This window comes from Drosophila willistoni, chromosome 3R (genome assembly GCF_018902025.1).
Source record: "Drosophila willistoni isolate 14030-0811.24 chromosome 3R, UCI_dwil_1.1, whole genome shotgun sequence".
NCBI classification, from domain to species: Eukaryota; Metazoa; Arthropoda; class Insecta; order Diptera; family Drosophilidae; genus Drosophila; species Drosophila willistoni.
Genome location: NC_061086.1, coordinates 25372274 through 25396519, shown reverse-complemented (window position 1 = coordinate 25396519; position 24246 = coordinate 25372274). Strand labels below are relative to the sequence as shown.

At 36.6% G+C, this 24246-nt stretch overlaps 1 protein-coding gene and 1 long non-coding RNA gene across 6 annotated transcripts; one reads left to right on the top strand and one right to left on the bottom strand.

The window, feature by feature from the left end:
- Positions 1-762: 762 nt before the first annotated feature.
- On the bottom strand, positions 763-3430 carry LOC111519201. Of its 2 annotated transcripts, none has more exons than XR_002724282.2 (3): positions 2180-3430; positions 1875-2120; positions 763-878 (listed from the first exon to the last, which is right to left on the bottom strand). It is a non-coding gene; the product is annotated as an uncharacterized LOC111519201 (long non-coding RNA). The 2 variants fall into 2 exon arrangements; XR_002724281.2 differs by lacking the exon at positions 763-878 and adding an exon at positions 1012-1343.
- A 2725-nt stretch (positions 3431-6155) lies between these two features.
- On the top strand, positions 6156-20568 carry LOC6647025 (DNA-binding protein D-ETS-4). Of its 4 annotated transcripts, none has more exons than XM_002069867.4 (5): positions 6156-6780; positions 16241-17030; positions 17371-17531; positions 18833-18989; positions 19307-20568. In XM_002069867.4, exons 1-5 carry the CDS (start codon positions 6742-6744, stop codon positions 19717-19719), a joined length of 1560 nt encoding a protein of 519 aa, XP_002069903.1. In that variant the 5' UTR covers positions 6156-6741; the 3' UTR covers positions 19720-20568. The 4 variants fall into 4 exon arrangements, with proteins under 4 accessions (XP_002069903.1, XP_023034224.1, XP_023034223.1 ...); XM_023178456.2 differs by lacking the exon at positions 6156-6780 and adding an exon at positions 15898-15903; XM_023178455.2 differs by lacking the exon at positions 6156-6780 and adding an exon at positions 16001-16022.
- The last annotated feature ends 3678 nt before the right edge of the window (positions 20569-24246 follow it).

Here is a 24246-nt window from a genome sequence, read left to right as displayed (position 1 = left end):
AATCGTATAAAGTATTGATGTGTATATACATACGTATGTCAAACATTATATTCCAACACAACCCAACTGACTCCAACCTTCTGCCTTCTGTGCAAATATCAAACAATTGAATTTCTGTGCGGAATAAGGGATTTAAAGTGGAGGCAGAGTTCGTTCAAGCATATGGGCATATCGTCGAATGCAAATACACTAGGACAGATAATAAGGAAACGCAGCAGCAGCAGCAGCAGCCGTACGTTATGAAAAGGGGACAAAACTAAGGAGCTTATACCGTATGACTGAAGATGGCGGCTCCACAGCAGACACACTATTACCCCCCATTCCCTTCTACGTTCATCGTATTACTTTTGAGAATTTCTACTTGGGCAAAGACAATCGACCAGCCAGTTAGCTAGCTGAGACAATCCTATTGGCATACCTTTTTGAAGCTACACAATTTGCTGCTCAATTGTCTTGTTCGAGGTCGCAGATACTCAACAGATACGTGCTCTCCTGCCGTCTCTCATAATTCAATAGACTCTTGTGCAACATTATACACAAATCGTTGCAAATCATCATCATCATTATTATCATCATCATCATCAGCTATATTATCATCATTTCAAGTCTGGCTCTCATCTTGTTAGCCATTTCTCAAGTTTCAAGCATTTGTAATTCGAGAGGACTCACACACCCACACACACACCCAGACACACACACACATACAATTGTATGTCATATTGATTGGGATTTGTTTAATTTTATAAGTATTAAGAAAATTCCAGCATTAAGATACTTTCAATAAGACAATTTTCTATTAATTGCCACCAGAAACTATCAATTGAGTATATATATTTAAGTGTTTATCCTTAAGTCTGTTTATATTGGTCCTTGAAGAGCTGTAAATAAGTTATATAAAGAAAGAAAACTTTATATTCCCATGCAATTTATAGTGTATTATTTATTTATGTTAAAATTTTTGTATTAAGATGACATTTTCAGGTCCGATTTTAGTTTAATTTTTCGAGGTGATGAGAAGTTTGACAGACGTAAATTTATTAATTAATTAAAAAATTTAAAGAAAAGGATACGAATTGACAGTAAATATGTATGTAGTTCATTCCCTTAATAACAACCTTGTTAGTCCTTTCTGGAAATTCCTTGACTTGCCATTATACTAATTAATATATTTTCCTTGTTTTCCCTTTTTTTGGGCATTGAAATTAATATGCAAAAAGTTGTGTTCAAACTTTTTCATTAGGCGAATGCAAATTTTGGAAAAATAAATACAAAATAGAATTGCAACAAATTAAATAGCTTTCTTTTAGTTGTCGGTCAAGGGTCCAGCCATATAAATTAAAAACCTACAGAGAAAAACTTTATTGGCTTAGAGAGATATTGGCGTAATGGGAAAAATCTTGATTTCTGTCAGTGTATTGTGTATCTAATAGCATTGATTTAAAAGGATTCATCCTTTTTAGATTTGTAATTTGCATATTGCATTATGGGTTTTGTTTACACAAAAATTCTTTTAAATTGTTTAACTTTAATAAACAAGAAATATGAAAACAAAAGGGTCTTTTGACCTTTGACTTTTTGGCATCGAAAACTAAGTCAAAAGTCTGTGTAAATATAATCCATGTAAAGTTTCCATCAAAGAATTATTATTATTTGCTTTATTTATTATGCATTGAAAATCTATGTCAAATGCATGCTTGTATGTGTGTGTGTGTGTGTGTGTGTGTGTGTGTGTGTGTGTGTGTGTGTGTGTGTGTACGTGTGCGTGTGTCAAAGGAAGTCATAATTGTTAGTTTCAAAATTTGACTTTGGGGTAAAAACACAAAACAGGAATTTGTTGTTGTGGATTTGCCAGGATGTGTAATTAAGAATCTTACCACGGAAATAACACTTTTGAGTGGACAGTTGTGGCTATAGCTTTGGCATTGGCATTCCCTTTGACTGCGTAAAAATAGCTGGGAATCGGCACGTGATTTGCCTACCAGAGCACTCTATACTAAACCCCCAAGTAGGTTTTGTTGTCGTCCTTTTTTTTTGCTTTGCTTTGCTTTGCTTTGCGTGTGATTTAAAAATAATTAAACACGTACAACGAATAACTGTAATTTTCAAGGGACATACACAAACTGATGGCAGAATTTTAAAATTAACATTTTTATTTATTTGAAATCAACGCTCGACTCACCATCACAATCACCATTCCCATCACCTGGAGCTGGTCTTGCTCCTGGTGCTTGGCTCATTGAGCCGACAGCCGTTGCGTGCGAGTCAACCATGGCTCGTTTCCGTCTCCTGTTTATATTTTTTTTTTCCAGATTTTTTTTTTGGGGCCGGGAGAATGAGGTTGGGGCTTGAAGGTTGACGATTTGCCGCTAGCATGGTCAGGTCGTTGCTTCTGGCTCTGGCATTCCAGATGATTACCATGGCTGGCACGAAATCGCTCAAAATATCCTTGTGGGTATTGAACAAATCGCTGACACTGACACACACACACACGCACACATTCATTGGAAAATCGGCTGAATGGCAATTATTGTGTATATATCACACTGTTGATCCCTACTGTGGCCAATGGCCACTCGGATTACATTTGTGAATGGGGGCTTTCTGCGGACTTTTATGTAAATGGGCTCGCTTGAATTGTCACCGCAATGCAATCCGCCGTTATATATCGTAAAATTAAGACTTAAGTTCCCTTTACTGAATCGGACAAATAGAAGTTTATTACTCATTGCATTGGCAATGGATGCAACAGTTTGCCTCACGCACAGTCTATTGACTGCGGTAGACAGACGGACGAACAGACAGACAGACAAACAGGAACTCAACCACGAATCAGAATTCAGATTCCAAGCTGGAGCCAAAGTCAAAATAAGCAATCGTTCTCGACGATTTGGTCATCGTTCTCAATGGAGCATTTCCGGAGTGAACTCTGGGAATTGAGAATCGGTTAAACGTAACTGCATTCATTTACATCAATACTGTGGTCTTCCTACACCGGAAGTCTCTCGTTGCTCTCGTTGGCCGGCAATCCGGTTGCATACGCTGTCACGCCTCATGCCTCATTCCTCATGCCTCATGCCTTTACCTTGTGCTCCACCTTCTCCGCCTTCGCATTCTCCTCGCTCGTTGTGGGACACATCCTTCTAAATAGTGTGTGGAGAATTGTGTGATGCATGTTTTTGCCGACATCCTGCATTGCGAGTGTAAATGTGTGTGTGTATTGGGTGTGCGTGTGCAGTCAGAGGAGTCTGGTATCGGTTCGACTAAAGCATTAATCCTTGCTTTGAATTAAGTTCAATTTGTGTGATGCCCGAGTGCCAATGAGTACATTGTGGTAAATTCACAGTGTCCTTAAAAATACTTTGTATGGAATTTTCTAATGAAACTCTAAATATTTTTGTTGTTTTTAACTTAAGTCAAATTTAACATAACTAGCAAAGCATAAAACTAAAGTTAACTAAGATTTAATCAAGTCATTGATTTTTAACCACTGTGCTTTGCTTGGGCTTATACACACTCTGGTTGCACCCCAAACTCTTGACCATGATTGATTCCTGATTTATCAGGCATCAGGCTGATTAAATGATCTTTAGTGGTTGCTGCCTCTGCCATCAAATAAGCAGTCCAATCACACTACATAGACATTTGAGGACCTCTTTCTTGCCTTTAACGTCTCCTTCGTTTCATTTACAATGTATTGGGAGTGTCAATGCGTTGTTCCTGATACCAAGACCAAAGCTAACCTGATATTTATACTCTGCCATTGTGTTTTGACCAACAGTTTTTGTATGCACCTGCTATGCACTATGAATAAGAACGAATGACACGAATGGAGGCAGCTTTAAAATGCTTAAAGACGAGTTATCGATTGTTTAATAACTTTATAGTAGATTCTTAATAGTAAATTGTTTGTTTTTCGAGCTAGCTTTTTCTTTCATTGGTCGAAAAAGAGAGTAGATTAGTTTGCTTGTACATTTCTATGGATCTTCTGATATAAGGTTTTCTCAAAAATGGTGATTAACGGTCAGCCATCAGGGGGTAGAGACCTCATCCTAGTTCAATACATGACAATCTTTGTCATTCAAGAGTCTTTTAGCGTTTTGGTGAATTGGCTGCTGAGCTGGAACACCGCTTGGTTAACATTATTTACTTCTCAATGTACTGCCCACCAATTTGTTTCAACAGTCTACCTCTGAATTTGACCGCCTGCCGGGTTGTGGCCCTGTGGCCCTGACTGGACCACTGGCTGGCTGCCTGCCTGCCCGCCTGAGCTGCTGCTGCTGCTGGGGGGGGAAAAACACGCCTGTCACAGCGGGACATCTTTGGCCATAGGGAAATACAGCTTTTCATTAATCACGGTTGGCCTGATCGGCTAGCACGGGGCTGTCTCTCAATGGGTTGGCATCTGCTGCTGTTGCTATTGGTTTCTATGGCCTCGTTGGCCAAATGTGGACAAGCTGCTTGCGTTGATGGCCAGGGCTAGTTGCCAGCAGCGATGAAAGTTTAGCGAGAATACTCTCAATGGCGCTATTTCCGAGATGTTCTGTATAATGGTGCCTATCGGCAGGAGACGCGGTAATTATCCAAAACACACACTCACAGAGAGAAGACCCACTCACATCTACACAAGAGCACGCTGAGTGCGATTCGCTGTTGACATGCCGTCCATTTTCGATTTCCCCATCCTCATTCCAATCCCAATCCGCTGGAGCCATTCATCGGTTGAATATCTTGGATGCAATTTGTCACTTACCATGAAAAGGCTCCCGGCAGGTGGACGAAATATTTCAAATTTCAAATGTACAAGTGCATTTTATTTGTAGCTGACATTTACATTAGATATTGCAGCCATAAACAAAAACCTTTCACTTTGATCGGCCTTCGGTTAACTTTGGCAACAGGCAAGAAGTTTACTAAGCAAAGTTAGAAGTAAATCTTTTCAAATATAATTGTAGTGAATACGATGAACCAAATTTATAATCCTTAAGAACATGATTTTCGCCGTGCTTTAGTTTACAGAATACATTAAATATGACGGACAATTCGTTTCCTGTTTTATAAACATTTTACCCATTCTATAAAAATCCAGAAAACTCGCCGCATTGTCTTCAGATTAGCATAAAGCAAGAATTGGCAAGTTGTTTTATTCAGATATGCATCCTGAAATATTACGTATACGCAAAAAAAAACTATAAGTTACGTATACGCATTAATGCTTAAGTCTACAGAGTATAAGCTTGGCTTACGATTCAAATGGTCAAGCAGATTTATATGCATTTGTTGGCACTTGTCCTGCAGAAGGGGGAGGGGGGAGGACGAATGCATACAGGAATAAAATTTCGAGTTGTCAGTTTCAGTTTCATTGTCATAAGCTTTTATGAGTTGTCAAACGGATTGCAACACAAAACAAAAACGAAACAAAATCAACAACAACAAAAAAAAAAAGAGACAAAAAGCCAAAACTGTCATTGTGCAATGAAATATAAATGTCAAAAGGACTTTTTGAAATCGTATTTTGTTGTTACCGTTGCAGCTACTGATTCTGCTGTTGGCATTGTCTTTGAGTTGGTCTTATACAGCGGAAACGGAAATGATAATGCAGTTGACGACACACACACATGAAAATATGTAACATAGTCTGCGGGGAGGAGATAAGTGGAAGGAGAGTGTGGTTAGACTATCCGCCATGTCGGTGCATGTCATCCCTGGGCGTGGTCTATGTGGGCAATTCAATCAAAGTTGCATGCAGCAATAAATTTTCAGCATGAAAAATTGATGGACTTTTATTGCCAGCGATAACTGTGGGGCAGCTCGGCTTCATGCTATGTATTATGGTTATTTATTTTTTTCTTTTTTAATTTTTTGTTGCTGTTGTTTTCCACTTGATTGTCTTGTTGTTTTTTGCTAGCTTGAAAGCTTTAAGCAAACCAGTTTGGCAGCTCAAAAGCTTTGCCGCCAAGCCGAAAGCATGAGGTAAGCCTAGTGATCGTAGTGGAGCCAGCTCACAGAATTGAGCGTGAAGACTTTGTGAACGGTTCATTGTGACGGACTACCACGACGACGACGACGACGCAGACGGCCAACCGACGAGAGAGCCATCGAGAGCATCGAGAAAGAGAGAGAGAATAACAGAAAGAAGAAAGAAAGAAAAAAAAAGAAAGAAAGAGAGCAGCTACAAGTTTGCAAGTGGAAATTTTAATAACGAAATGCAGTGAATTAAAAAGAAATACAAGCAAATGCAATAAACTCAAGGCAACAATTAAGTGTTAAAACAACAACAACCGAAATTATCGAAACATTATGAACACAAAAGCAATGTTAAACAACTAAATCAACAACAACAACGTGAATCTAGTTTAACATATTGAAAAGTCAAAAACAAGTGAAAGACACACACAGAGTGATAGAGTGAGTGAGAGCGAGAAAGAGCAAAAGCAAGAAAGAGTGCAAGAGAGAAAGAGAGAGAGAGCGAGAGAGAGGCGGGAAGTGGCCACAGAACGAGACAACGAGACAACCAATGACAGCAGCCACTTTTAGACTTTCGCAGCAGACATTGATTTTTGCATGACGAGAAGTTACCTCGATATACACAAGATATCATCCACATATATACATACATATAAAAAAGAAAGACATAGTGATAAAATCAAATCTTGCTAACAATAATAATACAATTGAATCTGAAAAAGGAATCCCCTTACCCCCTCGCCAAAAACCAACACACACACACACACAATCACCAAAATGGAGTATGAGAAAATGCTTTACATGGCAAACAGTGAGGTAAGTGAGATCTACAGAAATCTAAAACTACAAATTCGCAAATTTATATTTACATGACATCTTCATCATTTGCTTTGCACAAAATATTGTCACATTTTCTCTGTCTGTATGGGGCAAGTAAAGCAGCCGATTATAGCTGACAATTGATAACCTTTGACTGCCTTTGGCAAAACTTATCTCTCTCTCGGCGATTATATACATACCCACATACATACATACAAACACATGTGTACACAAACATACATACATATATATAAATATCTCCCCAATATAAATAGTATGCTGAAAATATTATGTCGCAATTCGCTCTTAATTAGTATTCATTTTTGGAATGGTCTTTTCTTTAGTTATAATATTATAAAGCGTAAACTTTGGTTTTTTATGGTCTACCACTTGACCTTGAGCAGCTTCAAAATGATTGTTAATGGTTAATAATTGAGTGTACAATCGATTAAAACTTGATAGGATACAATATTTGTTTGAAAAGTATTTAATTTTACTTACTTTACATGGTGAAAATTTATTACAAATTATTGGATATTCAATTGGATTCCTTTTACTGACAGAATTTAAGGAACTTAAATTGTTTTCTTGATTATTTTAAAATGGATAATATCTTAGACCTATTGATATTAAAAGAGATATTCGAAAAAATAAACAATGATGACAAAAACAAAAAGAAATTTTATATGTTAGAAAATTTTTCAATAGAGTTCAAAAGTTTTATAGTTTCATCATTAAAACTAACAACTCATAGCCAATAATATTTCATTTCTTATAATAAAGTACAATATATAAATAAAATTTAAACTCCATAAGTATTAATTCAGTATTTACATAAGTAAAAATGATTTGTGAGCTTCTAAGGTGAAAAGATACAAATTCCCACTTAAACCTTAAAGAAGCAAAGATTTTTTCTAGGGAATTTCTTTGATGGGAAGAAAATTAAATGAAATTTCAAGAAATAATAATTTAAGCTACTCAAATTGAAAAGTAATAAAGTCTAGAAATTGTTGATATCATTTGGGAAATTTAAAAGCCTAATAATATGAAATCCCTAAGAGTTTTCCAGTAAGATTTGTGTCTGTAGATATTTTCCAAAGATTCATATGTGTAAGTAGGTAACTGAGGGACGCCCCAAAGTACATACACGCAAAGATACATCTGTCGAGGCTGCAAATGAAATGTTTTTAATTAACGGCAGCAGCAGCAAAAGTGGCAATAGGCAGACAAGCAGGCGGGCAGGCAGGCAGGCAGGCAGGTAGATAGGTTGGTAAGAGAACATGTAGGAGTTTTTGGTCGTGAAGAGCAACGCGATGTGTGAATGTACAAAGATATATACATATGTATGTATCACACAAATGCGTGTCACTAGGTGAGAGTCTAAGATTGGAGTCTGTCTTTATGTGTGTGTGTGTGTGAGTTTTTTTTACACTTGCTAGTTACATTTTCCCCATTTTTGTCTTATGGCATTTCGCTTTAATTACAATAACAGCAGCAAACAGTGGCAAACGCGCAGCAACTTTCAAAAGATGCTTTCATTTTGCAAGAAGTGATTCTAAATGATTGTCAACTATGGCATGACGACAAAACAGACGACAAACAGAAATAGTAAGAGCGGCTATGTCTGTTAGTCTTTCTTGCCGTCTGTCTGTCTGTCTGTTTGCCTGCCATTTCACTCGGAAAGTGCATTCCAATCCTCTAGTAGCACAAACATCTCTAGATACTTTTTGTTGGACCTACTTAAGCTCTATATATATACCGCTCTTCGCAGACTTTTGACGTTTTGTCGCAATAAAAGAAAATGCAACAAAAACACAGCAAAACAAAAAAAAGAAAAAAAAACTTGTATTTACCATTTTTGATTGATTTGATGGAAATGTGTCTTGTTTCTTATGTCTTCTGTCTTCTCTCGACGGTTTGTCACATCTTCTAGAGCTGCTACTACCGCTTCTCGTACCATACCAAACCAAACCCCAGACACAGACCAACAACTGGCTAGCCAGTTAACTAGCTAGCACATTCATGCCTCATTATATTTATGGACATAATAAAATAAATACCATTACCAACAATTATAAATGCATGCGATTTTCCCGCCAGAAGCAAAAAAAAAAAGCAACAGCAAAAAGAAAACTTGCCATGACATAAATATTTCACATATTGTCGAGTTTTTTTTTTTTTTTTGTAATTTGTGCTAAAGAGAAAATCTATTTGAAATTTCAATTGAATTTGCGCTTAGCCCTTATGGTCATTTGAAATGAAATCAATCAAATCTATTGTTCAGTTATTTCTATGAATTATACAATACAATATGCATTATCATTTGGTTAGGCCATTTTTGTTTTCTTCTTCTACTTGTTTTTTGTTTTTTTTTTTTTGCCCCTTTTTTCTGGGTGTGGTAACCAAGACTCCAGGGCTCATTGTCTAGAGTTGTTGTTGCCTTTGCTTGTGGTATCAACTTTAGCGTGGCTTTTATGCAAATTGAAAATGAATTGAAGTTGGCTTCGCAACGTCTTTTATACAGAATAATTGTCACTGCGTGCAATGCATAATGAGGCTGAGATGGCAACCAACAGCAACAGCAACAGCAGCAGCAATTTCAATTGCAATTGCAATAGCAACATCATCAACAACAACGACAGGCGAAGCAGACGTAGACGAAAACCTGACAGAGTTCAGTGCCTAGATAGAATTGCATTCCTTTCAACCTGAGGATAGGTTTTAGGTTCTCAGGGAATGGGGACGGTGACGGGGACGGGGGGATGGGATGTGGGTTCTGTTCAAGTGAATTGCAAGTGGGTGTGTTTCTGTATTTGGTCTTGTCGTGTCTAAGATGGCACTTGTAGGTACTTTAGACAGGTTAATGCATGGCATATTGAAGAGATTTTATTGGTTAAGTGAGTGGAAATCATTAAAGCATTTCCAGAGGACGCTCATTGGGTTTGCTTATCCTAAATGTAAACCACTAAAAAGTACAGCATAGTTTGCAAGATTGCATTCACTAAATAACTAATATCAATCTATATTAATAATTTGTATACTTTTAATGAAAAGAACTTGTATAATTAACACATATTCCTTTAATATGTGGAAACACTCTAAGAACTCAAGTTCTCTTCATATGAAATGAATATACACTTACATAACATAGATTAAAAAAGAAAGTATATTGAAGAAAGTTTATTGAAAGGGCAAAAATGAGTTTCTGTGGCCTCAATTCTTCAAGTCTCTTTGAAACTTCTTATATAACTCTGATACAGAAATTCTATCACGAGATATAACTCACTTGTTTTACCTGTTACTCCAATATATGCTCGCACATATATCAAGTCCCGGAACATTTTGAAATGTCACATTGTTACAATTGCATATTTGCATTTGTCTTAATTAGAATACTTAAGAGCCAAGAGCTCAAGGTATAACATTATCGCTCTCGCTCTCTCCCTCTTCACGGAGAATGGCAAATTGCATGAATAGCATAATTGAGATTGCTTTTGGTGTACAAGCAAGATACTCTTAGTTCTACGAATGACATTCACTGCCCCGAGGAAAACATAGAATCAAGCCAATCCATGCCAAGCCATACGAAGCCAACAGCAAAAAATAGAAACAAAAAGTGTATACAGATAAAAATAAAGGCGAAACAAGCCATGTAAAAATAAGTAGAAATAAGTCTTGCCTCTTTGACAGCTCAGCCCACGCAAAAGTACGTGGATTCAGTCGGTCGGTTGGTTGGTTGGTTGGTTGTTTGGTGTGTGTGTGTGTGTGTGTGTGTCTGTGTGTGGAGCTTATGCTGTTGACAGGGCACTTCAGCATTGCCATAAACATATTCATACCCCACCTAAGCCCTTTCTCCATCACGAGAGACAGCATCACTCTGGTGATCACATTAATTAAACAAACAATTTGCGCTTGCGCGACTTGCAAAAGCAACTGAAAAACCAACCAAGTGAGGGTTTCGCTTACGGTTTGGGGTTACGGTCTATCCTCTATCTCTCTTTGTATATCTTTGTACATTGTCATAATGCGATTAGAGCAGATTAAACGACAATTGTTGCCGCCAGCAGCAGCAGCAGCAATGGCAACGGCAGCAATGGCAACGGCAGCAACAGCTGAATCTGACTATAGAACACCTGAGGTTGATGCTTTAAGTTTTGTGTCGACATTTGCATAGTTTGTTTTATTTAGTTCAAAGATACATATAAATTAATTTCTATCTCAGTTGGCCATAATTCAACATCACAACATGGTCAACATGTCAGTTCTCAAGGTTGTTGCAATTGCTGCAACTGCTGAGCTTTACCCTTCACTTCTGCCATACAGGTGATTTAATTTGTATGAGGTTGGTGGCGGGGGGTGAGCAGGAGAAGTTCTTGGCACACCTTTTGCAACCTTTTGTTGACCGACCGAACCAAGCACTGGCAATTCTTGGGCACCCGGGCGCACCCTGTTCTATGTTTTTGTGTGTGTGTAATAAAGAGCATGCTTAATTTATTTATATAGATCGCCCTGAGTCTCTGTGGCCTGTTGCCTGTTGCCTTAGGCGTTGGCCATTTCATTTATTATTGTATCTTGGCCAGAATAAATGACAACAAGCAGGCAACAACAACAACAACAGGCAGCAAACAGCAGGCAGTTGGCCTGTTGTTTTTTTTTTTTATTATTTTATTATTATTTATTTTTATTTTTTTTTTTTTTTTGTTCTGTTCTGGCTACTTATCTGATCGGTTGCTTTAAATGAAGCTTTTGTCGTGGCTAAAAGAAACGTTCTTAAAACGTAAACTGGATTTTATTATTAGGCAAAGCAATACAATACCCATACATGCACACAAAATACACTCAAACACGCACACACACTCATAAATATGCCACATTCTTGTCTATTCGATTTGACTTTGAGTTGTTCTAATGAATTTCATTAGACTGCCATAGCCACAAAAATCATAAAACTTGTTTTTGTAGTGCTAGTTGTTCTTTTTTAAGATACCCTGTAGATGAAACTTCAATTGGGATACTTACATTACGACCAATGAAATGTATTTAGGTTTTTAATAATCATTCAAACAACTTCTAATCTCAATTCAATGAAGGAGAATCATTATTTTGTAGAAAAGTTTAACAAGTTTTAGTTATACATTCAAAATGATGAAAATTCCAAGTTATTTGTGCTTCTTTCCGCTACAAGGTATTTTCATGTCTAAACTTTCAATTTTGGCTTATGGAATTTTGTATGTGTGTGTGTTTTTTTTTGTTTGAGCTGGCTTTTGTTTTTACTGCTCAACTGATTCTCATATATTTTCAATTTATTACTTTGCTTAAAAGTTATTGTTGCTAATTTTTATAAGAGTTTTTCAATTTGTTGACGTCAAAAGGAAATCAAAAATATTTGCCACTGTCTTTACTTAGAATTTGCCATGGATTTCGCCCTTTGACTTTCAATATCTACTTCAGTTGCCAAGTGTTTTGTTTTGTCTTGCCTTGTCAGATTTGATATTCATATTTTGGTGAATTTTAATAAATTTTAATACATTTTATTTCGGTTTTTTTTTTGTTTCTCTTCTTTGGTTTTTTGTTTTGGTTTCATTTGAAATGAGTCAAGAATGAATTAAATTGTTATTTCTTCATTTATTAGAAATTGATATTCTTGTTCGTGTTGATGCGTACCAGGCAATTTTTCAAATTTCTTGATAAATATTTTATGGACATAAGTATATGTATGTCAAAACATTTGAAAAGAATTAGTTTCTCTTTCATTCATTAGAGAAACGGTCACATGATGACTTCGGCTATATTATTATTTAACATAAGATTATAAACTTAACTGGAATGGCCAAAGAGTTTTATAGAATTTGACGAGAATCAAGCAAAGCCTAACTAGAATATAGAATCTTTGGAATAAGTATTTACTGAACATTCTTCTTTTTGTGAAGAGGGAAATGATACTATTAAAGAAAACAAAATACCAAAATACCTGATACCTTAACAAAATCAACTCCATATACATATGTATCTACATATGTTTGTAGACTCAATTTGCCCCTAAAATTACTTTTGCCTTTATTTCTCTATCTGGAATGATATCTCAAAGTTCCATCTAATCCATCCATATAATCTTGTAGATTAAACTCAAATAAACATATTCATAGGATTTTGGTGTGAATCATAGCATATAAAAAGTGAATGAATTTTTATTCTCCTTAACGTTTAGCGTTCATATTCATAGATGGAAAATTTCCAAAAACCTGTCATACAAGACTTTGTGGAATTCACATGTGAAATTTGTTTAAATAAAGCCGCTTGGGTGTAACAACAATTTATAAAGACATATACTTGTCATTTGATTAGTTAAAATCTTTAATAAAATTAGGCCAAAAAGAAGTGCAAAAAACACACAGTTTCGCTTAGAGATTTTTAGACAATTTGACTAAGTAATGGTACTCAGTATTTAGGCAAATATTTCAGAGATGTAAGATCTTGTAGTTCTTCTTAAGAACACCCGAACTACTGTCTCTTATGTTTCCAAAGTGTGCTTGAATGTTGGAGGCATTGTATTCATTACAAGGGGTACTTGGACATTCCCGACATTTCTAGCCATTCATCCGTTTACCAACATTCTATCCAACGACTTGAAATGGGCAACTTTCTGTTTGTTTTGCATTGTGTGTTTGAATTCATGGAGTAGGTAGTTGTTTTTTTTTATATAAATTGTTTTAAAAATAGAACTGTCAGTTAAAATGTTGCTATTATAAAGTTGTGGTTTTTCTAAAAATACCAACGAAAGCAATCGAAATCCTAATTGTTGCTGCGGTTTGGTTATTGTTGCCGTTGTGTTGTGCCAACTTTGACACCCAAGCCGCTGGCTGTAATGATACCAACAGCAATACCAAAGGCAACATCAACATCAACAGCACATAACAAAAAGACCGAAAATAAAAACCAATTTGTGACGTTTATTGTGGGTGCTATTTATATGGCCAGATATCAATTGTGTGTAGCTGTATGTGTGTGTGTGTACATACATATGAAATTCTGTTGGGTTATTTGATTCTAAAATGACCAATCTAACCGACCGACTGACCGCTCCAGTTAACAATGCCTTCCATTGACAGCCGCCTCATGTCGGACACGCCAATCGAATGAAATATTATCGAACTACCAGCAAAAACCAAACAACATTTTGGCCAAAAAAAAAAAAACAGAAAAAAAAGCGACATTCAGTCAGTATTTTTAAAGCCTTTTGTCTGTATTCTGCTTTGCATTGTGTATCGATTCGAATTACCCCTCTTTAGCTCTCTCTCTCACTCTGTCTTGTGTGTGTGTGTGTGTGTGTGTTCTGTGTACCACATTGGAAAGTCCCAATGTGTCAGAAATTTGGTGCTTGTTTTGAGAATTTTTTTGTATAACAAGATTTAATTAAAAGTTTTACGAGTACTTTTATACGCGGTTCGGTTCAGTTGACTATTACTGGCCAACCAGCCAGCCAGCCAACCAGCCAGCCAGCAAGGCCTTTTGTTTGGCTCATATAGGTAGAAACAGCAGGAAATCGGAATAACCCAAGTGATCTAATTGCCCCAGCTGTGAGGATGTGGGCAATGATATAAATCAATATTTCGAGACAGAGAGTGAGAGAGGGAGAGCAAGAGAAAGAAAAAAAAATGCAAATATATTGTATTTTAATTTTTTTTTTTTTTTGTACATTTTATTACATTATTATTTTTTATTTTTGCCTGCCCTGCCAGCATTATATTACATTTTAGCATAATGTCTTGACCCAAAACTAAATTGAATTTCGATATGGTTGTTAAATTTATGATAAGGATAGTTAATGATGAGAATGAAAAGAGAGAAAGAGAAGTAGCAGTATAAGAATGGAGTGAGAAAGCAAAAGGTAATAACTAGTGGCGAGACAGGCCCCCACATCTTTTGTGGTAATATCGTTATTATGTTTTTTGCCTTTGCTTTTAAATTGCCACTTACTTATGCCGCCTATGTAAATATAGGTACTCATAAATTATAGCCTATCTCTGACTGAGTCATTTAGGGAGCTGCTGAATCATGAACAGTTTATACAGTTCTTCAGTTTTTCTCGACCCCAATAGAGGGTGAAGTACCCTCTGAAAAAGAAGCAACAACAACAACAACGAAAAAAAAAAGTACACACGGCCAAATCTTAGAAATCGCTTTAATTTTATGCATATTACGCAATATCTAAACTGGATAATCAAACACAATTTCAGCACAATTAACAGCTTGGCGAGAAAAGCTAACAAAAACACACACACACACACAGAAGTCACACAGGCAGACAAACAGAACAGCGAAATATAAAAAAATCACTCATACGCCCCTTAGTACGCTTTTGATTAAAACATACGAGGAGAATTGTAATACAATCGTGACTAGTTGAAATTATTTAGAATAAAATCGTAGTCAGGGCAAACAATTTTAGAGTCCACGGTTTAGTCTCTCCCTCCTCTCTCCCACCCCCCTCAACAACTCCTGCTCTAGTGGCTGCAAAATGCATTTCGGAAAATCCAGAATGAGCTGTATGCATTAATAATAGCCATTGCCTGCCTACCCTATCTCACTCACTCACTCACTCGCTCACTAGTAGCTGGCTCGTTCTCCAGTTTCTGAGATAATGAAAAACGAGTTTTTCAAAAGGTACAGATCAGTAGCCCACCCCCACGCCCCCCACGCTTCCCATTCGCTCGTACTTTGCCTTGCAGTTTCTATGACGTTGTGCGAATTAATAAAGAAAATCAATGACTTTAGCAAGGCATGGCAAACAAAAGCCTCTGTGTGTGACAAGAGAACGCTTTAAATTTCATCGAGTCATTGTTTGTTGCTTGCTAGTGAAGCAAAAAGAAAAAAAAAAAAAAGCACATAATCCATACACAGAGATCGGCCATGCCTCTAGCTTTTGGGCTTTGGGTTTTTTTTTTATTATTGTTGCTGTTGTTGTTGTTGTTCGCCGTGTTTGCAGTTAGTTTTCATGGCGTCACAGTCATTGAGATCGATCGGGCCTCAAGTTGATAAATGAGAAAACCTTTGCGAGTTGAAGCTTAGTATGTATCTTGCTCTCGTCTTGGACTCTTCTAAACGACTCTAAGTTCTAAGGTTAACACTTTTGTTAAGAGAAACGAAATCGCAACGAAAATCGAAAATTTGTATTTGGCAAACGCAAAAAGAAAAAAAAACAAAACACAAAAATTTCCATTAAATCCATTACTGAGCAGGTAGGAATTGGAAAGGTACCGATCAACCTCTTATATGGGCGTGTTAATTAAGACAATTTGGATCTTGATAATTGGTGGAAAAGAACACACACACACAGAAAACAAAAACGAAAGAAAGATGGCGCCAAAGTCAGATGGATTTTCGATTTAGCAAATTAGCACTCTGATTGAATCTCCGCTTGGCCTTAATTAAACTCAATTCTCTTGTCTCTCCGCAGATGCCGCACAGTCCACATTTAAAACACACCGGCCCAGAGCAACAGTTTGTTAGCCAAAGCCAACCAGATCCCTATTCGGCCTATGCTGATAATTTTGATTTATCACTGCTGCCACAGGATTCGGGAATACCAACAACTGTTTACCAGTATAACGCTCCGCAAATTAAGATCGAATGTGTTTGGGATCAAGAACAGCAGCAGCAGCAGCAATCACAAGGGCAACAACAATTGACCACAAGATATAGCACCAGCTCCAGTCATCAGTTGATACCACCTCCACCTGCTTATCCACACAGTGTCTATCCCTCACCCCAGTCCAGTCCTCTGCAATCGGAATTCCTGAAATTCAACACTAGCTACGACTGCACGAGCCTAAGTAGTCCATGTCCTTCATTGGATGCCGCAAGCATTAAACAGGAGCTTCACATTTTGCCACCTTCGCCACCGGAATCGAATTGTGAGACACCATCGCCACGTTCAGTCAAAGCTGAGCCACTCGATGCGGAAATTGAGGGCTTTGTTGACTTGAATTCACTGCTCCAGCAACAACAACAGCAGCAGCATCAGCTGCCAGATACCACAGACATCAAGCCCGATCATCAACTCTTGCGTGAGTGTCTCGAGGATACAACATTCCAGAAGAAACATAATCTCAAGCCATTGGCTCTGGAATCATTTATTGGCGGTTTGGCTGAGGTGCGTGGAGATTTTGAGCCTGTCATCTCATTGGCACTGGAGCATGCCAAGCGTGAGGCGGACGCCATCTGCGCGGAGCTGCAAATATCACCAGGTGAGAAGACCCCGAAAAGTTATAGGAATTTTTAATGGGGAAACTGTTTTTGGGGATCATGATTATATTAGAAAAGAAAATTAATAATCCAACGCTTGACGCTACTCATTCTATATTGATTTCATTTCAAAGTTGTTTGTTTTTATTGTTAGAAAGACTTTCTGGAACAACTTTATTCAACTAAAATCTGATTTTTTATTCATCTCTTGTTTTTTGAGTTGATGGATTATAGAATGAAATTGAGTGACAATTACATTTTGATTTGTTTTTCTTTTCTGTTGTCGATGTAACAATTACAATTACTTGGCTCAAATTAACATGACTTCATTTTTGTCACCAGATCCAAATGCTTGGACGTCCGCCCAGGTACATGCATGGCTACGATCCACCTTGGCGCAATTTAAATTGCCGCCCGTCAACAACTTGGAGCTGCAATTCTCTGAAGACGGCACCGCATTGGCATTACTCAGCGAAGAGGAATTCATGCGTCGCATGCCCGAGGTGAGTTCAAAACGTTTTGGTATTTAGCCTTGCTTGCAACTGTGTGACATTAACTTAAGTATTACAAAATTTCAAATGACAAATGGCAAAAAAAAAAAAAAAGAGGCGAAACAAAAAAAAAAAAAAAACAAATGAGCAAAACAAAAAATGCGCAAAAGAGCTAAGAAAACACAAAAATCAATTCCAAATCGAATTGAATTTCGCGTATGAACGTAAAGAAAACTAAAACTAAAACAACAAAAGCAACAAAACTAAAACGAAACAAGTTTCGTAACTGACGTTGACGTCATGGCTCTGGCCACAAAGAGGCAGGGTGGTGGGTGAGTGGGAGGGAGGGAGGGTGTAGAGCGGTAGCAGAGGGACCACCAAATCAGAAAGCCAGCACAAACCTGTTGCCAACAATTAGGCAAAAAAAAAAAACATATATATAAAAGAGCTTGCGGCATCTTGAAAATCACAAAATCTACTCCACATGCGCTCTCCAGGTCGCTCTCGCCGCGCCGATACAAGACAAGAAATTGTTTTTGCCAAAAAGAAAAGAAACAAAAAAAAAAACACAACAGATATGTGTATATATATATCAATGATTACATTTGCCTAGGCCAGTTTGTTGTTGTTGTTGTTGCCGCTGCCCGTTGTGAGTGCAACAAAACGAAAACAAAAGACTTAAGCAACGAACGCAAGCGAACGAGTGTGTGAGTGTGTGTGTGTTTATGGAATGAGTAGCTAAAAAGTGAGTGAATGACAAACGAATGAAATCAGAGAGCAGTCGAAAAATTAGTAACCGTGGTCATGGCTGGTAAAGGTGAAAGAATGTGTGAAGGTTGTTTGGTGAAACTGCAGCACTTGGATGATTACGAGCCAACAACATGGCCAGGCCCCAGCTCAGATGACAGTAAGCCAGTGGGCGAGGGTGAGGTGAGATCAAGAGGGCAGCACAGAGAGAGAGAGAGAGAGAGAGAGAGAGAGATAGAGAAGCAGTCGGAGGGAGATAGAGAGAAAAACACTCGAACTGAGCCAACGACCAGCAACGACATTGCAAGGTGAAAGTAAGTTGTTGTCTTCGTTGTTGTTGGTTTATTTGTTGGCTAGCTGGCTGGCTGGCTGGCTAACTGACTGACCCCCTGGGCTGGCAGACAAATGGCAAAATGCATCGCGCTTGTCTGCTTCACGAAGGAGACGCGGCACATGGATAATTCATGACGTTTAGATAGCATAAGAATTTAATTGAGATTTATGCAAGATTAACATTTTGTGTCTACATTTTTGGCTCTCTCTTTTTTCCTTTCTTTCGCTAACAGAGTGGCAGCACATTGCATGCCCAATTGGAGATATGGAAGATGGCCTATGCTGATCAACCGACACAGCAGCAGCAGCCCCAGTTAGAGCCCATTCAACAACAGTGGCCAACAGATTATCAGTTGCAGAATCTGGATGAATACAATGAGGATAGTGAGGGTAAGTCTAATGGATAAGAAATCTATTAAAAATTGGAAACATGGTTAGAGATTTCGAAAACTAATGCTTTTCATTGTCCATTCTATCATAAATTTTGAAAAGTCGCTTATTGCAAATTTTTCATTGGGTTCTATACCTTGTTTTCAATACTATTATATTAGATTGTATAATAGTTCAAACTAACTTAATATTCTTCATCTCAATCTATCAATTTTTGGATTAGTTGATCTTATATGAATGGGCTTTTAGATTAGTAATGAGAGTAAAAAGAACTTTAATATAAAATAATTGTTTACTTACAAATTGTTTTCTTTCAGATGATGAGGAAATGGAGGTCACAACCACACCAGATGTTTCCACAAACACCACCACCACCACCAGCACCACAACCACCTCCAACAATACGACTGCTTCAGGAGTTAAGCGTACAACTGGTGGACGGACTGGTGGCGGCTCTCACATTCATTTGTGGCAGTTTCTCAAGGAATTGCTAAGTACACCGCAGGTGAATGGAACAGCCATTAGATGGATTGATCGGAATAAGGGGATCTTCAAAATCGAGGATTCGGTGCGTGTGGCAAAGTTATGGGGTCGTCGCAAGAATCGACCTGCCATGAACTATGACAAATTATCCCGCTCCATACGTCAGTACTATAAGAAGGGTATCATGAAGAAAACAGAACGATCACAGCGTTTGGTCTATCAGTTCTGTCATCCCTATCATCAATAGATGATGAAGTTGGACGTTGGATTTTGTCGTTTAGTTTAGTAGGTTTATTTATTTTTGCTAGTTGTAAGTTGTAATACCTGCCCACCTGCATCTGCACCCGTGACTATGCTCGACTATCCTTTAAGGTTTAGCGAGTTTTAGTTTCTGTATATATACACACACACACACACACACACAACCAAACACTTCTAATCCTCCTCCTCCTCCTCCCTCAAATCCTCCTACGCCTCATCCTCTAGGCACGAAGGTAAGTTCGTGCATTAGCTTGGCTAAGTTCTTGGCTCTTCTAGACTCTAGGCTAAAACTTTTAACTCATGGCGAAGGTAAGTTCGTCTGGGAAAAGTTTTAAGTTTACACAATTATTATTTTCTGCATAATCAATTCTAATCTAATCTTGTATCGCGCAATGGGGGCGTGGCCGAAAATTGCAAACGCCCCCAGCAACAATTGCATATGCTTGACTTACCTGCAATATCTTTATTCAATTGCTGAGGCAAAGCGATATGCAGCACTCTGTCTCGAGTTTAGGAACTTTTTGGGGTCCCCTAATCCCCTTTTTTTCGACTCTCGGTTAAGTGACTGGCCATTAGTAGTCTGTGGCGAAATTGGTCAAATCGGTCTCTATCCAAGAATTGAGATGTCAAAAAGATGGGATAGCCAAAAAGAGCCAGAGACAGAGTGCTCATTCAATCGTTGACAGCATGAAGGTGTTGCGGTAATTTTAGGAACCATATATCTATGATATATCAAAAGTAAGTTCTATGAACAAACAACATAACGAATAAACAATTTAAAACCAATAGATTTTAAGAACGACAAACAATTTAATCAAAAAAAAAAAACACAAAAAAAAAGAACAAATACAATTTTGTATAATTTTTTATAGTTATGTTTTAAGTTTTCCTTGAAAATTTTTTCTCTTCTTTGCAAAAGTTAAAAAATTTTCGACAAATCTTTTATGTTTTTAATTAGTTTTTATGCGCAACATTTAATCGATGCATAAGTTAAATTAAATTAAATTTTTGTTCAATTTTTCTGGTGTTGGTATTGAAAAAAAAAAAAATAATAATTAGTTAGAATTAAATTCATTGATAAATTTGTTTAATATTGTTCTACTGTATACTTGTCGGGTAGATCTATTAAGTTAATTTTATTATTTATTGTATGGTTTTTTTTATTTACGCGTTTTTTTGTTGGCCCACCAAGTCGGGCATATACATATATGTATGTACATATATAGTTGCAATTATTAATATTATTGTTGCATTATGCGTGAAAGTCAATTAAATATTGAGTTGGCGTTAATATTAATAATATTCCATCGCAGACATTTTTAATTGAATTATGCAACTTGCAGCTCGACTTGCCACGGCTTATTTGTTTTAAATAATATTCAAATATTGTTGTAACTGAAAATACATGCTTATATGCAAATATTTATGCGCATTTTATATAGATAATTAGGATATTGTCTGTAACAAGAGATACACACACACACACTCACACTCACACACACACACACACTCAAACTCACACACACACACACATGCATAATTATCTTTTATATTTCCACAAAAAATGCAAATTATTTATTTATTTATTTAACTAACATATTGTCATCTGATTCAAATACAATATATACGATACACGATAATAAAAAAAAAAAATCACAGCGAATAAAATAACAAAAAAAAAAAACAGAAATGGTTTAACACAAAAAAAGGGCAACAAAAAAAATGCATACACAGCTATTAGCAGTGATTTGCTTTAAATCTGGAAAGAGATTTCATCGGAGAGTGAAAAAAATTTGAAATTAAATAGATTTTCATTTGATTTTTTTTTAATAGTCACACGTTTGGCTATCCACGACGAAGTCTCTACACACTTAAAGGATTAATCATAGATCAAAACATCTACAATTAAAGGAAAAAAAAGGTTTTTTTCTATTAATGAGTAAAACATAAATGTCTTTATATAATTTTCGTATTTAGACATTGAAAAATTTGTTATACTAGTGAAAATTCATGGAATTAAAGAATAAAGAGTACCAAAACTAATAAAAATGTATAATCATATCCATTTTTGCCTAAAGCAATTGTCCATATACTGGATGAGATTCACATTTGCCTTCTAAAGGTGGAATGAAATTTATCTCGTTTGGGGTCTAAATTAATTCCCTAAATTAATTTGAACAAACATTTCTGTTTAGCTTTAAATAATTGTTAAAGTCTGCCATAAATTTAATTTCTTTTAATTTGTTGTTCGTTTTTGCTAGATAGGCAAGCAATTGCAGTGAAAGGATTGCAGGATTCAAGTTTTAGGCCATTCACAAATCAACCTTAACCAACTATAAATCCGCAATGAAGCATACTACATACATATATAGATAGATATGTATGTGTGTGTTCGTATATAAATCTGTGCAAGTGGCAAACATTCTAGTAAAATTATAGTATCGCCTGCAAGGGTATAAAGTGTTATACGAGAGAGAAAGCTTCTCAAAGGATTGCGCTGAACACAAAAATTTCGTTCTCATTCACGTGCAGTGACAAAAAATTACAAAAAAGAAGAAATAAAATATCACCAATAAGCACAAATTCAAGTGAACTTCAGTATACCCTGCATCGAATAGGAATACAATTATCACGAGTCAATCATATATTTTTAAATCTTTATCTTAGTGAATTATTAAAGAAAGAAAAAACTAGAGATCGAACCAAATAGAGACTGTCTTCTATTACAATTTGAACTTCCTTAACGTTTAAGGATATAATATAGGAGTTTACTTAAAGAGTGAGAATAGACTAAATACTAAAAGGCTTAGACAAATGAATATAAAGAAACTATCGATTATTGACTGAAATTTGACCGATCATGGGATATAAGTTTAAGTTTGCTTCTGTGCTTTACATGCTTACAACCCTTTTGACTTTATGTATACAGGGTATACAAAAAATGGAAGGACATACAAAAATTGAAAAAAGAGACACACATTTTAGATTGGCTTGTCAGTCAGTGAACGAGTGGATTTTTGTCGAGTGGGTGAGTGGGTGGTTGGTTGGTTGGGGTGGGCTGGTTGAATGAGTGAGTTAGCAAGTCAGGGCTATTGCAGTCATGTGTAACCGTGTCTAGTTGCGATTTTCAGGCTACCAGCGCATTTTCAATCAACGAAAACTATTTGAGCTAACAAAAAAGCAAACGCTTGGCCAGTCACATCAAGTCGAGCCAAAATAGTATTCACTTTATATCTCACACTCCAAAGATTGAATATGAAACGGATTTCTTGCACAAGAAATTAATACATCTTTTAGTACATGTAGAACTGAACTGAACTAAAATATGATGTGGTATTTTTCCTTTTATGTAACTAGATATATTTTTGTACATATCTCTCTATATTTATATATTAAGATGTATGTCGTATTTTGTGGACATTGCCTGCCTTGGCTAAGATTATTTTAATGCGCTTCAATGAGTTTATCGTCTTTGTTGTCCTCATTGTCGTTGTCGTTGTCATTGGTTGTCCCTGTGCCTTTTTTCCTGAGCTGTGTGGCGTTGCTTCATTTAAATACTAAATCGCATTAAATGCCATCAAGTGGAAAATTCTCAAAAGCAATAAATTCGTTTGCTGGCTGCAAAAATGGAAACCTTACCCACTCACTTTACTGAGTGAAAGCTAAAAAACCTTCACATTGCTTTTATTCGTACAATATTTGCATTCTAGTAGCTATATAGCCAGACTGGAGCCCAGTGTTTATCTTCTTGGCTTGAAGGTTTCCCATACCCTGTAATCTATGTATATCGACATCTGTGGCATATTTTTAATTGGAAAATGTAGCTAAATGCATTAAATCTGGTTAGAGATTGCGACCTATTGAAATTTAAATTGAATTTAAACCGGCTCGAGGTCAATCTTACAAAAGAAGATTATTTCAAAGGTAACACACAAAAAGGTGAGCAGGTTGTCTGTATAGCTATTTCAAGAACTACCAAGTTCTATCATCAGCAGACTTTGCTAAAGAACTCCAGAATTGCAATAGCCATACCATGTCTTCAACGCTAAAACTAGTTGGGAATTACATTGCCAACTAAATGAAGCGAAAAAAGCTGGCGAAGCCTACAATACCGAAGACCATTTTCCAATTTTAGATATATTCATGGGGTCAAGCCAGAAATTAGTGACTAAAATAGAAAAGTATTGATCACCAGGACTAATCAAATTGCCACTTTTAAGCCCTCAATCCATTAGGCAGATGTGTGTTTTAGGAATATCTATTATTTTAACATATTTTTCAATGTTTTCTACCTCTTTTAAGGGAAATTACTCAAAGTATTGATTACAGGAAACTTTAAGTGAGAACATAATGTATTTTTGAATTACTCAAATCAAGTAATAGTAGTCAAGAGATAGTATTGTATATAGATCAAGCCAATCTATTATCAAAGAAACTAAGGATATCATTAAGAACAAACACAATACTTTAATAGTTTTTCTTATAACGATGAACTCCAAAATCAGACGACCCA